The following is a 16,244-nucleotide window of genomic DNA, read 5'->3' on the forward strand; positions in this document are numbered from 1 at the left end:
GAAGAGTAAGACCAGTAGATTAGCCTTCAGATTTGTTGGAACGCATCAAATTTGTGTAACACAAAAGAACATTTTCTCGGCTTCTTAAGGCATAGAATATCTTGCTCATATTGCTCTATTTTTCCAATTAATTGTTATTACGTTTTTTTAAATTGTCAACGACTGAGCAAACAATTTGATTCAGGTACAAAACTATAACTGTTCCATTTTTGCGCCACGATGCAAGGGAGGCGCATTTTGAACTATCAAAAATAGCATCGGAGTAAACTAATGCGCGTCTCGATGTATGCTCCTATGCATTACGAGCAAGGCATTTTGCACAATAAGCATCCAGCTCGAGGAAGAAGCACCATCCCCGAGAGTAGGAAGATGTCGCATGCCAATGTCTAGACGAGTTTGCGAATGCAATAAAATGTATCGATTGGAGGTTATTTCTGTTTATGGAACGACTTTCCCGGCCACATTGGAAGTTAATTTGGGGGCCTTCCTTAGCCTAGTGGTAGCGTCCGAGGCTACAGAGTGAAGCCATGGTGAAGGTGTCTGCGTTCGAATACCGGTCGGTCCGGAATCTTTTCGTAATGGAAATATCTTTGACCTTCCTTGGTATAGAGTATCATCGTATGGTGCCACATGATATACGAATGCGAAAATGGCAACTTTGGCAAAGAAAGCTCTCAGTTAATAACTGTGAAAGTGCATGATGCAGAAAGAAGAAGAAGGAAGTTAATTTGTACAAACAACATTGAACCGATATTACGTCCTACCTATATGATCTCACTAAATGCGAATCCTTTGTTACTATCATTGCAGCATCCATCATCACCTTCCGCATCGGATCCCACTAAACTTGACGTGAAGCAACCACCCAAACAGAATGATTCACCGTCGATTGATGAGAATCGCGTGTAATCAGTAACGATCGATCATAACAAAAACCCTCCACCTGAGGTCATCAGTCTCTGCCGCTTGAAGCCCAAGCTGAAGTCATCAAACCCGCAGCTTCCCAGTATCACGCTAAGACAAAGGTACAGAAAATTGTGTACGTTTTGCACAAAATTGAGCTCTCCTGGGCCAATACATCAGGTGTGTAGTTGTAATTCATGCTGAAAAACCCGATGTGCAATATTTGGCAGAAAACCGTTCGCCAGAAAGTAGTGCAGTGCTACTTGGTCACTTCCATAACTCACTTTGGCATATGAGGTTTTTCTTGGTCGAATTGTCTGAAAATGTACAATGAGAAGCACTTAAATACGACGCACATTGCGGCAGAATATAAGCCCAGTAGTTTAAAAAAAAAACCTCTGCCGAAGTGAATCAAAAGTGCCAAGAATAGGAGGATCTGACTCTCTACCCCAGAAATATCTTTCTTCTAGATTTTGACAAATTAATTAATGGTAAAACATCCCGGATTCCAAAGATGGCCGTCACAATAGTCTACTTGTGCTATTCACATCTTCAAGAGCCCTAAATTGAACTAGCTTTTATGTCTGCTACTAGTGCACAGAGCGGAGACAATATACAGTGCCGTAGCAAGCGGTTGGCCAGGTTGGCCCCCGCCAAGGGCGCCAGCCTTTAGGGAGCGCCAAATTTCATGACGTACTTAGAAAAATTTCTAAAAATACATATCCAGAAAGGGCGCCTGTGAAATGACAGTCATTAAAAAAATATCGTAGACATAAGCATTATAGATTGTTTTTTGTTTTCGATCGAGTTTCACAAATTATGTTGGAAGCATTCCAGAAGATGTTAAAAATGCCTCAATTAAATTCTTGAACTTAAATAAGAGTCATTACTTATTTAGAAGACAGTTAACTATAGCACCTTATGCACGGTGCCGGTGTTAACAGTTATTTAAAACAACATCAGTTTCTACAAAACAATCACAAATCGAATGTCTAGATTTCAGTAGGATTATACCAAAATATTGCTAGGATTCTCAAACAACTCAAAACAAAATTGCATAAAATCTTGGACAGATTTTTTAAATACTCAATTAATCAAATACAGGGTGTTCAATAAGTTCGAATACACTTTAAAATGTGTTAAAAAATGAAAATACAAGATATTCTTTTCTAAGCCAATTTCTATTGAAGCAATTTTTTTTTCTTTATTAGTACCATTCCAAACATTACATTCATTATTTCTTATATCTAGGTGTTCTGTGTTATTAGACAACACTATCATCCTAATTTGGTAACACAAATCTAAGGTTTTATTAACATTTTGTTAACAACAGTTCAGATTTTTTACAGGTGAGTTGCTTTCACCTACTTATAAGATAAAAAAACGTTTTTAATATACTTAACCTAACTTAACCTAAACATGTAACGCATTAATCGTGGCAATAGAAGATTGTAATGATTTTTGCCTGAAATTTTTAATTATTTTATTTGACATTTGTTCCAATGTTTCAACATTGGATATTCTATGTAACTCATTGGTACTATACCAGAGAGGAAGCCTCAGAATCATTTTCAAAATTGTATTTTGAATTCTCTGCAGAGTTTTCTTCCTGGTATTACAACAGCTAGTCCATATTGGTACAGCATACAACATGGCTGGAAATTTGTTTAAATATCAAAAGCTTGTTCTTAAGACAAAGTTTTGATTTTCTATTAATAAGGGGATAAAGACATTTTACATATTTATTACATTTGGCTTGAATGCCCTCAATGTGACTTTTAAAAGTTAAATTCTTATCAAGCATGAGCCCTAGATACTTAACTTCATCTGACCAATTTATTGGAATCCCTCTCATCGTGACAACATGTCTACTTGAAGGTTTCAAATAAAGAGCTTTTGGTTTTTGTGGGAATATTATTAGTTGAGTTTTGGAAGCATTAGGAGAAATCTTCCATTTTTGCAAGTATGAATAAAAAATATCCAAACTTTTTTGCAATCGACTACAGATGACACGCAGGCTTCGACCTTTGGCGGATAGGCCTGTGTCATCCGCAAACAAAGATTTTTGACATCCCTGAGGTAACTCAGGTAAGTCAGATGTGAAAATATTGTATAATATTGGTCCCAAAATGATGCCTTGAGGAACACCAGCTCTTACAGGAAGTCTTTCAGATCTGGAAATCTGATAATTAACCTGAAGTGTACGATTTGACAGATAACTTTGAATTATTCTAACAATGTATGTTGGAAAATTAAAGTTTTTTTAATTTTACGATCAAACCTTCATGCCAAACACTGTCGAATGCTTTTTCTATGTCTAGAATAGCCTTCAGATTTGTTGGAACGGATCAAATTTGATACACGTAAGAGTTGATGAGTGGTCGAATGTCCATGGCGGAATCCGAACTGTTCATTGGCAAAAATTGAATTTTCGTTGATGTGGGCCATCATTTTGTTCAAAATAACCTTTTCAAAAAGTTAACTGATGGAGCGTAGCAAACTGATTGGACGATAGCTAGAAGCTACTGCAGGATTTTTGTCTGGTTTTAAAATTGGAACAACCTTAGCATTTTTCCATTTGTCAGGAAAATATGCTAATTGAAAACATTTGTTAAATATATCAACTAAAAATGATAAGCTACTTTCTGGAAGTTTCTTGATGAGGATGTAGAAAATTCCATCATCGCCAGGAGCTTTCATGTTTTTGAATTTTTTTAATAATAGTTCTCACTTCTTCCAAATCAGTCTCCCAGGCATTTTCGAAGACGTTCTCTTGATTGAGAATATTTTCGAACTCCTGAGTAACTTCATTTTCAATTGGACTAGTAAGTCCTAAAATAAAATTGTGCGCACTTTCAAACTGCATTGCAAGTTTTTGAGCATTTTCGCAATTAGTTAGTAATAATTTGTTTTCCTCTTTCAATGCCGGTATTGGCTTCTGAGGTTTTTTCAAGATTTTAGATAATTTCCAAAAGGGCTTAGAGCCAGGGTCCAATTGACAAATTTTATTTTCAAAATTTTTGATTCTTAATTGAGCAAAACGTTTCTTGATTTCTTTCTGCAAATCCTGCCACATTTTGGAATTGCAATGCTCCGGGCTTCAACAATGGAATTTGTTAAAGTTTCAAGAGCATTGTCAATATCAAATTTAGTTTCTAAAGAAATGTTACGCTTCACGGGATATTTGAAATGTAACAGGGACATGATCAGAATCAAAATCAGCATGAGTAATCAGTTGGCTACAAAGATGACTAGAGTCGGTAGATGGATTTCTAGAAGAGGAAAAACATGTGGGGCTATCAGGGTATTTAATTGAGAAATATCCTGAAGAGCACTCATCAAATAAAATTCTGCCGTTGGAATTACTTTGAGAATTATTCCATGACCGATGTTTGGCATTAAAGTCACCAATGACAAAATTTTTTGACTTATTGCGAGTCAATCTTCGCAAGTCAGTTTGGAGCAAATTTACTTGCTATCCAAAGCATTGAAAAGGCAAATAGGCAGCTATGAAAGTATATTTACCAAACTGTGTTTCAACAGAAACACCAAAAGTTTCAAAAACTTTAGTTTCAAATGACGAAAACAGTTGATGTTTTATACGCCTATGAATGATGATTGCAACTCCCCCACATGCCCCATCAAGTCGATCATTACGATAAACAAAAAAGTTAGGATCTCTTTTGAGTTTAGATCCAGGTTTTAAATACGTTTCGGAAATAACTGCTATATGCACGTTATTAACCGTAAGAAAATTAAACAGCTCGTCCTCTTTACCATTCAGAGAACGAGCATTCCAATTTAAAATATTTAAATTATTATTTGGATCCATTAGAAAAACGTAATCCAATAACAATTTGATTTGTAAATTTTACACCTACTTGGACTGCTTCAGTCATAGTGGTGGCTTTGAACATTGCATCAATCATTAGATTCAATTGTTCAGTTAGAAAATTAAAATCAGAGGCAGACATGTCATGTGATTTCCCATTAGAATTTCCGGTAGACGAAGAAGCGGAATTACCTGTGACGGTAGGGTTTTTTCCATTTGATTTGAAACAAGTAGAATGGGTACCCATGGATCGAACAGGGGAGGAGTTCAAATTTCCTGCTACGATATCGGCAAAGGACTTACCGTGGGTAGATACATTCGAAATTGAAAGATTCGAACGGCTACCCGACGGATTAAAATTAGTTTGTGAATGAGCATGATTATGATCTTCCTGATGGGTATGATTCATGATCAAGCGATCGTTAACTGAAAAATGAGCATTGTTCGATACTCTACCAGGCAAATTGCGGAAACGACCGTTATCGTAACGGATATTATCTTTCATCTGCCTGGCACGAGCCTCAATGACCCTTTTGCGTGAAGGGCATTCCCAAAAGTAAGCTTTATGAGGGCCCTTGCAATTGGCGCATTAAAACTTTCTGGTATCCATGCGACAATTTTTTGTACCATGACCCCACTTTTGGCACCGACGGCACTGAGTGGGGTTCTGGTAATTTCCTCCAGGTTTCTGGAAATGTTCCAACGTCACACGGACATCGAACAAAAGTTTTGCTTTTTCTAAAGCTTTAATATTATTTAGTTCTTTTTTGTTAAAGTGAACTAAATAAAATTCTTGAGAAAGCCCTTTCCGAACAATGCCAGATTGGGTTCTCTTTTTCATAATGATTACTTGGACTGGGGAAAATCCAAGTAAATCATTTATTCCATTTTTGATCTCTTCAGGTGACTTATAGTCACTTGAGAGACCTTTCAAGACAACTTTGAACAAACGTTCAGTTTTGTCGTCATAAGTGAAAAAATTTGTGCTTCTTCTCTTCAAGATGTCTGAGAAGAAGTTCACGATCTTTAAGAGTTTCCGGCAAAACGCGACAGTCTCCTTTTTTTGCGATTTGGAAGGAAACCTTGATTCCCCTAATGGAGTTCAAGATCTCCTGCCTAAATCCCCCAAATTCGGAACAACTGACCACGATAGGCGGCACTCTTTGCTTCCTCACTTTAATCAAAGAGCCTGGGCTAGAAGCTGCTTCGATTTGGTGTTCGGAAAATTTGTCTAGAGCATCGAACTGATTGCTCATTTCGATACAATTATTCATTTCACCTTTGGAAGAAAGTTCGCATTCCGGGGAAGCGTCCTTTCTTCCATTCTTGCCACGTGTAGTGACCGTTTTAAAACCCACTTTTTTGGAAGGAAGTAGTGAATTCAGAGATTCACCCTTCCTTTTGTTAGTTGTTGACACCATGCTTAGTTAATAAACGAAAGAAGACGTGACCTTCGAGAGGTTTTTTTCCCAAGACGGTGTCCAAGAAGGATTACCACCGCTAGCTTTCGCCAACGGGTCCAACGAAAATCGAAGGCACGGGTCCAAACAAGGATCTTAAAGGGATCAATAGTAGAAAAAGTAGTGCTGAAAAGTACTGTTTTAGTAGCACTGAAAAGTACCGTTTTTAATTTTAGCACTGAAAAGTACTGTTTATGTAGCACTGAAAAGTACTGATTTATTGCTTTAGGTAGTTTTTAAGAAAACTTCCAAGAGCAGAGAGAATTCATGTACGCAAAGCACGAAGGTACGATGCGCACTGCTTATCATCATATCTGTTAGCTTACCTATCAGCCCATTTCCCTGAAAAGTTTTTGGCAGTCATAATTGTCAAGACCTTATACATTTCAGAGTAGTGAACGTATTGTTCATCTGATATGCACTCTTCTTTATTTGATTGGCGGTTCTTGTGTAAAGTCGAGAATAACCAAACACCTCCTTCTTTTAATTGCTCATCGTTCTAGAGGCAGGAAACTAAAAACTTTTATAGCACTTATTTGAACTACACCACTTTCGGGGAACTGGCGTTCGGAGAACCGAGGAAACGACGTTCGGGGAAAAGAAGCACAATCCACTTGAATAATATTGCAAGACCAGTAAGGATGAAATACAAAGCTTGAAATCATCCATTGACATAATGACTCCCAAAGAAACACAGATTTTCGACAGTTAGAAAACACGTCAGGTTATAATTTTGACTATATCTTAAGTAACAAAAATCTGCAATCCGGGAATTATAAGTTCTACTGAATTGCTGAATGCTGAGAGACTCTTCAAATCTATTCAATCAACATAGAAAGTCGTCATCTCCTGGAGATTCAAAATCACGACATTTTGCAATTTTCACATTTTTCCTGTATGTTTCATTTTGTCTTAAAGTCCGAATCTCACTCATGATTCGAACACCAGTCATTTCGAAGGTTTTTTTTTATTTATTGTTTGAGGACTTGTATTGTAAAAGAATCTGCACAGGATGATGATTTTTTTTTTTTGAGAAATCACTGTGCAAAAATAATTGTTCTGAATATTCCGAATTTGAGTCGAATCGTTTTTTTATTAGTTTTAAGACTGTGTTCTGTTGTTGAGTTAGTCACAAATGGTCAGCGTTAAGTCAGAGTGGACCAAGTACAAAACTTGGAAAAATTGAATTATTCTTTCATTAGATGCGAAATAACCTTACCTCCATTTCACTTTGATCAGATTTGATGAATGTTGTAAATTGCGACAGATATGTAACAAATTTACTTTGGATGATCAATAAAAATCCATGAAAGCATGCAGTCAGAGTGGACTAAGTGCTTATTACCATCACAGTGAAAATGATAAGTGCTCTGAGGAATGCGAGGAACTAAAGGATATTTTAAGTGATTTTTAAGAGTAGATGAAAAAACGAATTTAGTACTATACCATTTAATTCCACTAGAGTTTGTATCCTTTAACAGATACGCGTATTTAGACCTCAACTGTAAGGCCGTCTTCAGTGTCGTGTACTAGACTTAGTCGAGTCTAGTACATGACACTGAAGACGGCCTACAGTTGAGGTCGAAATACGCGTATCTGTCAAAGGATACAAACTCTAGTGGAATTAAATGGTATAGTACTGTTCATGAAAATCAACACTTTGGCCGGATCCAGTGGGTTTCTTTTTATTGAAAAAGTTTCATTTCAAACAGACACTCTGTTCTGCTACCTACAGATTTTATTTCAACTGTTACGTTTTTCTGGTTGTGTTTTGATTCTTAGCGTTAAATGTCTATAAATAAAACATGAGTGTGCTTGTCTTTGTATTATTCCCTCCTGTGCTACCCTCTATGTTCAATGTGAATACTATTATAGCTCCGTTTCGACTAACTGTTATACTGTGAAAACAAAATTCAAATTTTTAAATTATTTTTAATCTAGAAGCTACTAAACATACCGGTCGCCTATATTTTGACCTAATTATACCAAACAAATATACTAAAACTGCCTAATGTTTCAAATTCAACTTGATTTTTGTAACGAAATCTTGTTATTTCCTCCTCTAATGTTTTCTAATCAAATGTCTTCTACTCTCTGAATGACCCTTTCATGAATGTTTTGTTCTTTACAGTTCATTTATCTATTTTTCTGTATTGTTTGCCTCACAATCAATTCACTCTATTTTTGTCTCTCTACTTCTTAATTGTCTGTTCTCTGTTTGTCTCACCACCTTTCAATTCATTTATTTTTGTAGTTTGTCTCGCCACTTATGTATTTATTCTTACTGTTTGCATGTCTCTCCTCGTATTCATTGTCTCTTCGTTGTTACCTTTTGCCTCACCACTTGTTTTCTTTGATATTTGACTCTTCATTTATTCGTTGTTTCGTCCTTGTTGCTTGTATCCTTATTGTTTGACTCTCCACTTATTCGTTGTCTCTTCCTCGTTGCTTGTACTGTTATTCATTGTTGTGTTGTTGCTAACGCCGGCCGCCGTGAAACGCACAGGACTCAGTAGTACTTGTATAGTTGCCTGTTGACTGTAAAACCGTTGCATATCCTTGAAGAAAGCTGGACATATCACTGTATTTCGGCATTTCTTGGCAGTTACTAATCCCCATCTCTGACGATTGGACATCGTAATCTTTTGTATCAATCGCATTACAGTGACGATCCCATTCCATCCTAGTGTTTGAATGCAACCGAATATACAAATCATTTTCCAGACTGGAACTCCATTGTTCATCTGGTTCGCCGAGCTTCCTTAGGCCCGAAATATGCTCCTCGAATGTGTCCACAACTCGCAATAGCTCTTTACTCGTTTCGTTGACCATCGGTTCAGTATCATAAAGGCTCTTCAAGTGACTCAAAATTAACCGCCGTTTGCTTTCATACCGCTGACACAACACCTTCCATGCTCTTGCAAATCCTTCGTTGCTTAGCTCAATTGACCGACCAACCTTGCCGCATCTCCGTCCATCAATCCCTTAAGATATTGTAGTTTATCAATTTTCGCAATTTCTTGTCGATTGATAACCGCTACAGTGAAGCTTTCACGAATACAGCATAATACCGATTCTCAAAGCAATGTCGGTCCCTTTTCATAGAAATTGGAGCAGTTTCAGTGGAGTATGATTCTAACTCTGCTACCATATCGAAAAACTGCCGGAAATGCTCCTCCAACTTTATCAACCGAACATTGACTTCTTCAATATTAGCTCCAGGTTTCAAGTTCATGGCGAACTCTTCTAGAAGAGTCAAGGACTCCATGAAATTAACAACGCGATGCTGCAACTTCGCGATTAACAGCTCCCGATCTTCGTTTTTCGTCATACTCTCTACAGATCTATAGCAGCAATTGGCCCTCACTGTTGCACGACGCAATTCTTCTCGATCACTTCAGGAAATTGTTTACAGGTCACTGAACTGCGTATCTGGTCACTGATCTCTGACCGGAGGCATGCGTATTATCCGTATGCGTATTGTCCGTAGTTCAACGTTTGGAGCACTCGAACCGTTAAATCTCCGCAAACTTGGTCTCTAAACGCTGGGTCCGGCTCGAAGGACCAAAAAATGTTCATGAAAATCAACACTTTGGCCGGATCCAGTGGGTTTCTTTTTATTGAAAAAGTTTCATTTCAAACAGACACTCTGTTCTGCTACCTACAGATTTTATTTCAACTGTTACGTTTTTCTGGTTGTGTTTTGATTCTTAGCGTTAAATGTCTATAAATAAAACATGAGTGTGCTTGTCTTTGTATAATTCCCTCCTGTGCTACCCTCTATGTTCAATGTGAATACTATTTTAGCTCCGTTTCGACTAACTGTTATACTGTGAAATCAAAATTCAAATTTTTAAATTATTTTCAATCTAGAAGCTACTAAACAAGTACTAAATTCGGTTTTTTTTATCTACTAAACAGCTCGGTATTCTACTAAACAGCTCGAAGATTTATTACCATCATGATTTTTAAGATTTTTACACATCGAATGATTCTTCTTCTCATTAATCAATAGAAATTCATAAATATTACTTAATTCGAAGCATTTGATTTAGATTTTCGACCATTTACCGTATTTGGATGGGTGGTCAGAAATTGCAACAATTTCTGTGCAGACAGAGCGGACCAAGTGTCGAAAACCAATAAACTGAATGATTATTGCATTTTTTGAGTCGTTTTCAGAGTCCAATAGAAGTATTTGGTAGTTCTATGGTGTCTGTATGAAATGTCCTAAAACCCGCTTATCGGACCAGTATATTTTGGCCGGTACTGAAGATTTTCACTTGGTCCACTCTGATTGAACACATATTTGAATATTTCTCATCTTCACAACCCTGACCCTGCAAAACTTTCATTTTAAAGCTATTGTAATGCCACTGATTTTGTGATTGAAGATTAGATTATTGAAGTATTTACGATACTGATATCGAAGGATATTCATAATCTGTTTATCTCAGAGATAGGCACCCAGTTCAACCATGCAAGCATTAAATGACTGTTATTTTCTTAGAAATTGTTCAGTCAGAGTGAACCAAATCACTAAACGGTGGTCTTTAGTTTAGTCAGAGTGGACCAAGTACACATTGCCCATCAAAAAATCGTTCTATTAGAGTTTTGGATAATGTTTTTCCATGATTACAACTTCATATTATATTGTTTGATAGTAACACAAAGATGAGTAGAAATATTGAACCAAAATTTTAGCGACTCAAAACATTACAAAGTGTTAGACTTTTCTCAAAATATGACTTGTGACTTGGCCCACTCTGACTTAGTCGGCGCTAAGTGAAACTGAAATGTCATTTTTTCCTCATATTTATAATTAAAAATACATTGATTGTAATTTCTCCAGCTCTTTAAATTATCTGTCGTATTTCCCGGAAAACCTCGAGAAACTTGCTACACGATATACGAATGCGAAAAATGGCAACTTTGGCGAAGAAAGCTCTCAATTAACTGTGGAAATGCTCCTTGAACACTAGCCGAGAAGCAGGCTCTGTCCTTGTATGGACGTAATGCCAATAAGAAGAAAAAGTGATTTAACATCCGCTAAAAACCTTTTCAAAGATTTATTGAAAATGCAAGGGAATGTCGCTAGGATTCCTCCAATTGTCGTTTTACTAAGAATCTGCTAAAAAATTTTCGGAGATTTCTTTCATTCTGACAAAATTAATGTTTTCATAAATTCAAATTATCTTTAACATTTCGTGGAGTTCGGCATGCAGGACAAATCTTGAAATATAAAAAATAAATCAGAATTCCTGAAAAGAATCTCAAAATCAAGAGATGTACTGCTTACTCAGGATAAATAGTAACCTTTAACTATAGCCAAAATCGGTACATCTACCCAGTATTGCACATAAAGGAACTCTGCAATAATAAGCATCTTTGTACGTTGTAAAAATTAACAAAAGTAAGCAGAAAATTACACAAAATCTAATTTTCAGAATATATGAAAATAACACTTGGTCCCGAAGAGCCCGATTTTGTGTAACTTTATTTCAGCGAGTGAGCAACTAGACATCATTGACATCATTCTCGTATTTCCCCCTTCTAGTTCGCGCAATGAACAAACTGAAAAACTTGCTCCACCATCCAACGGCAATCTCCACCGATGGAGCAAAAGCGTCCAAAGCCAACAACAACGAGCGGCTAGAGCCCGTAGTCGGCTTCAAGCTAGTGCTTGATCCAGGTTCGAGCTTTAGCTACAGCAACACAGAAGCCGATGGGGAGAACAACAATCGACAGTCGTCATCATCGCCGCCGCCGCCATCAGCGAATGGAAATTCAGCGGCGGCTGTTCCGGAGTTGCAAGTTCATCTGGTTGGAGCACGCCATCTACCGGGCAGCTTTGGGCTGAAAAGCGTCGAGGGGTACATGATAAAGATCAAACTGTTTCCCGGCACGGCCAAGTTCGACTCGTCCATTCAGACCACCTCGTGGCCCATGTTCGGAGAGACGTTCCGGTTTCCCCTGGTTTCTAGTCACAAGTAAGTATACTCACTAATCTAATATATTAGATTGATTAGGGGGACACGGGGCAGTATGGACACCCTAAGGAATTTGCCAATTTAGACAGTAAAGATATGAATATTATACTGTTTTTTATGTGCAGTGTGCAAGGATGGAAATCTAGTGATCATGAAAAAACAAATGATGCATCGCGGTTGTTCTTTGTCGTGCGATCCTAGCAACAACGATAAACCCTTAGTCGTCAAGCCATCACAACAAACTCCGCTCCGCGAAAAATGAATTGGTCGGCATGTGAGCTGACGATAAATTGTTCGCGAATCAAAGTCATAATTCTGGAGGATTTTTCTGGTTGCACTCCACGATTTGTCACCTAGCTTGTCGTTTTTAATCTGAAAGTCAATGATGCATGAAATGTGAGAAAATTTATCCTTGAATTTTAAATTGATTCACATTAAGGCGAAGTAGGCCGTCATTGAAATTTGTACGCGTCGTTGATGATTGTTGCTAATTCATCTTACGATTTCGAATCAAAGAAAATCAGTTGGTTTTGCACTGACACAGCTGAAAAAGTATCAGCATACTTTATGCATGTTAGCGCGCACAGTGATACTTTATCAAATCAAAATAAACTATCAAGACTGAGGTTTATCACTTTGAAATGTAAGCTGAAAAGTCATCATTGATGCAAAAACGAATGACGGGCTACTTAGCCTTAAGGTGATTATAAAACGAAGCCAAACTTCGAATTTTCAAGTGCACAAGACTGGAGAATCTAACAACAGTTCGCGTTGAAAATCAATCAAATTACTTGCTAGCTGGCGCTGACCAATGGGATAAATTTTCAACGCAGAACGCTGTTTGGTTCTCAAGTCTCGTGCTCTTGAAAATTTGAGGTGTGGCTTCGTTCTATAATCACCTTAATCGCAACATGTTACAATATCCGACAAACCCTTTGTCCTACGATAAACAGTTCATCAGATGCACGATATATCTATGATTAGCGCGCGTGGTGAGGTGTTGAAATCATGTTGCTGCAAGAGCGACGGCCCTCTTGGACCATTCGAATACCGTGTTGTTTGTCGTTAGAGCTGATTTTTTTCCATCCTTGGCAGTGTGCTTTTCAAAGCTCTTAAGCATTTGTTGAACATTGTTGCATAATTTGGAAAAAAATATTTTGTTTCCAAAAACAAAGGTTTAAAAAAAGCTTGTATTTTGTAGGTACCATCAAGCTAGCGGGGAAAAGTGGACACCCACATGGGGCAGTATGGACACCTTAACGTTTATTTGAAAATTGTCCCGCGATCATTCCCAGAACCTCGAAAAATGAAGTACATATTCAGGAAACCATAGTGACAGGTCACTGTGCCACTGAAAACATGATTAAAACCAACTTTCGACATTTTTCGTAGACATGCTTTCAATATTGCCTCCAGGTTAGTTTTAATCCAGAAAATTGATTTTCAACCGATTTGTGGTTCCGCATCATAATCATTGCATTAAATACTAAATATTTTTGGATAATTTTGTGGTTGAAGTTATATTTTTTTTATTTAAAAGTGTCAGCTCTACTTTGTGACCCGGTGTCCTAATGATAATTTCTTGTATCTAGGAGATTTGATAATTACTTATATCTTATATCTGGAGCTTTCATTAACATTAAAGAGAAAACAGGGTAGTTCTGGATGTCCTTCAACGTTTAACGGTTTATGCCAAAAAATACAACCTTTTTGCGTGAAATTCGTGAATGCCCTTTCAAGGTCGCTTGAACCATCTTCTTTTGACTGAATTTTTTTTTCACATGTTTTCTTATATAGATAGAATACCCTATTGAAATTGTAGGCCGATGTTTTAATTATTTACTAAGATATTTAAAGTTATGTTTACTACCTACTTTGAGTATTTGTACACGCAATTCTGTTTTTGAGTTCATTTGTAAGTTCAAAGGATATTGAATAAATGTTTACAAATTAAATTACCTTGTAACTATTATTGAGTTTGGTAATCATGCAAAAAAAATCTTCTCATTTCTAAATTTCAATATTTTTCAAACATTCAATAGATCTTCATTTCGCGTGAAGAAAAACCAGTCTCACAAAGGGAAACCGGAAGAAACACCACCAGAGAAGCTGTTTCACGGCAACTTTGTCGTGTTCACAGTGTTTGCTCTCTTGGAGCTACCACCAGGGGTAACATTTACTTTGCCATTCAAAATCCAAGAATAAAGATTTCTAACAAATTTCCTTTCACAGTTCCAATCCACGTTAAAGCACAAAACGATGACCTTCATTCGGCAGGGCAGCCAGAGGCTCAAAGACAAACCGGTCATCGGAAAACTAGTCAAAGATGTGGAACCACCCGATTCCAAAACGGCCAACTTCGACCAGAAGCAAAACCTGAAAAAACTGACCACCAGCGAAAGTCAACGGAACATCGGCTCGGTAACGTACTTCCTGGACCCGAAGGCCTTCCAGGAGCTCTGCCGGGGACGATTGTACCAAACAGAAGAAATGTGGCTGCCAATCAAGGACATCACTGTGACGCAACCGGTGGAAACACGCACCGTGGTAAGAGCCCTTAACCCTTTGTCTGGTTTATGGGGTCAATACGACCCTCATTTTTAAACTTTCTTATATTTTTAAACAGATTGGAAATAAATTTAAGTTCCAAAATAGTAGGAAAATCGAACATCGGTTAAAATTTCAAGATTTGAATTTGCAAGTGATATGAGCGTTAATAGACAATTTCGTTTCCAGATATTCCAAAGCCCAAAAGGACAGGTGGAAGTGACCCTGCACCTGTGTGACTACACCGAGGTGCACCTGGACAGCGAAAAAACCTCCCAGGAAGACCTTTCGTTCAACATCGAGGGCCCGTACTCCCCAAGTTCTGCTTCCTCGTCGTCTTCGCTGAGCAATCCATTCCGGTTCAAAAAGGAACAACCGGCGTGTGGATCACCGATACCGGCCTCCAACGCGAACAAAAGTCGATTCAGCTTCAAAGGAGTGAAAAAGATCGTGAAAAGTGTCAAAAACAAAGAGAAAAATCAACAAGGTTTGTGTCTGAAGATCTCCACCGCCAAGATTCGCTGCGGTATCAAGGTGAAGGAAGAGTTCGAGAGGATCAGCGAAAAAATCTATCTCAAAGCGACGGTTCTGGAACATGAGATTTTGTCGGCGACGTGGAAATCGGAACCATTCCGACCGGCGTTGTCCACGAGATGGAATCCAGACGATTGCACAATTGTGTTGCCATTGACCAGCGAGAGCAACCTGGATCACATTTCGATTCGGGTCGCTTTGGCAGCCAAGAATAAAATGGGGAAGAAGGTGTATTTGGGGCAGCTGTTTTTGGGTCCGAATGCGCCCAACTCAAATCAAGTCAAACAGGACCAGTGGAGGAAGATGATCGCTTACAAAGGCTCGGCCATTCCGGTGTGGCATAGCTTTGAGTGACGAATCGAGTGATAGAAGAAATCGTTTGTGTCATTTAGTTTTTAAATCCTTAAACATTCAGTGGAGTGTCATACAGTTTGTTTAAAAGACCAAATCTTAAATATATGTTAGTTAGATTATATTTACAAACTATGCTCATTTATGAAATGAATATCACTGTTCCCAGATAGCCGTAGCGGTAAACGCGCAGCTATTCAGCATGACCAAGCTGAGGGTCGTGGGTTCGAATCCCACCGGTCGAGGATCTTTTCGGGTTGGAAATTTTCTCGACTTCCCAGGGCATAGAGTATCTTCGTACCTGCCACACGATATACACATGCAAAAATGGTCATTGGCATAGTAAGCTCTCAGTTAATAACTGTGGAAGTGCTCATAAGAACACTAAGCTGAGAAGCAGGCTCTGTCCCAGTGGGGACGTAACGCCAGAAAGAAGAAGAAGATCACGGTTCCCAAGATTGAATATGTCAGGTATTGGAAGGGCGGTTCTAGATACACGTTGTCCGCGAGTTGGGAGATTTGTGTCATCCCCATATTTGAGCCCTCCATCATCCATCCGATGGGGAAGGATAGGAAAGGGATAGATGAGAGGAATGAATGAAATGAGAACATGTTGTAGCTCCATAC

The 16,244-nt window shown here is 38.1% G+C and overlaps 1 protein-coding gene across 1 annotated transcript; it reads left to right on the top strand.

Annotated features, from left to right (window-relative positions):
- Positions 1–952: 952 nt before the first annotated feature.
- Positions 953–15,745, top strand: LOC5574706. The gene is made up of 5 exons (XM_001661553.2): positions 953–1,083; positions 11,753–12,185; positions 14,228–14,354; positions 14,418–14,732; positions 14,922–15,745. The coding sequence occupies exons 2-5, from the start codon at positions 11,761–11,763 to the stop codon at positions 15,618–15,620; spliced, it is 1,566 nt and encodes a 521-aa protein (XP_001661603.1). The 5' UTR covers positions 953–1,083; positions 11,753–11,760; the 3' UTR covers positions 15,621–15,745.
- Positions 15,746–16,244: the final 499 nt, after the last annotated feature.

This window comes from Aedes aegypti, chromosome 2 (assembly GCF_002204515.2).
Source record: "Aedes aegypti strain LVP_AGWG chromosome 2, AaegL5.0 Primary Assembly, whole genome shotgun sequence".
NCBI lineage: Eukaryota > Metazoa > Arthropoda > Insecta > Diptera > Culicidae > Aedes > Aedes aegypti.

What these genes read in the sequence shown, in the direction of transcription:
- LOC5574706 (XM_001661553.2), top strand. Translation starts at nt 11,761, where the DNA reads ATGAACAAACTGAAAAACTTGCTCCACCATCCAACGGCAATCTCCACC. An exon ending in CCCCTGGTTTCTAGTCACAA is followed by an intron (nt 12,186 to 14,227) that starts GTAAGTATACTC and finishes AACATTCAATAG; the next exon opens with ATCTTCATTTCGCGTGAAGA. An exon ending in CGGTGGAAACACGCACCGTG is followed by an intron (nt 14,733 to 14,921) that starts GTAAGAGCCCTT and finishes TTTCGTTTCCAG; the next exon opens with ATATTCCAAAGCCCAAAAGG.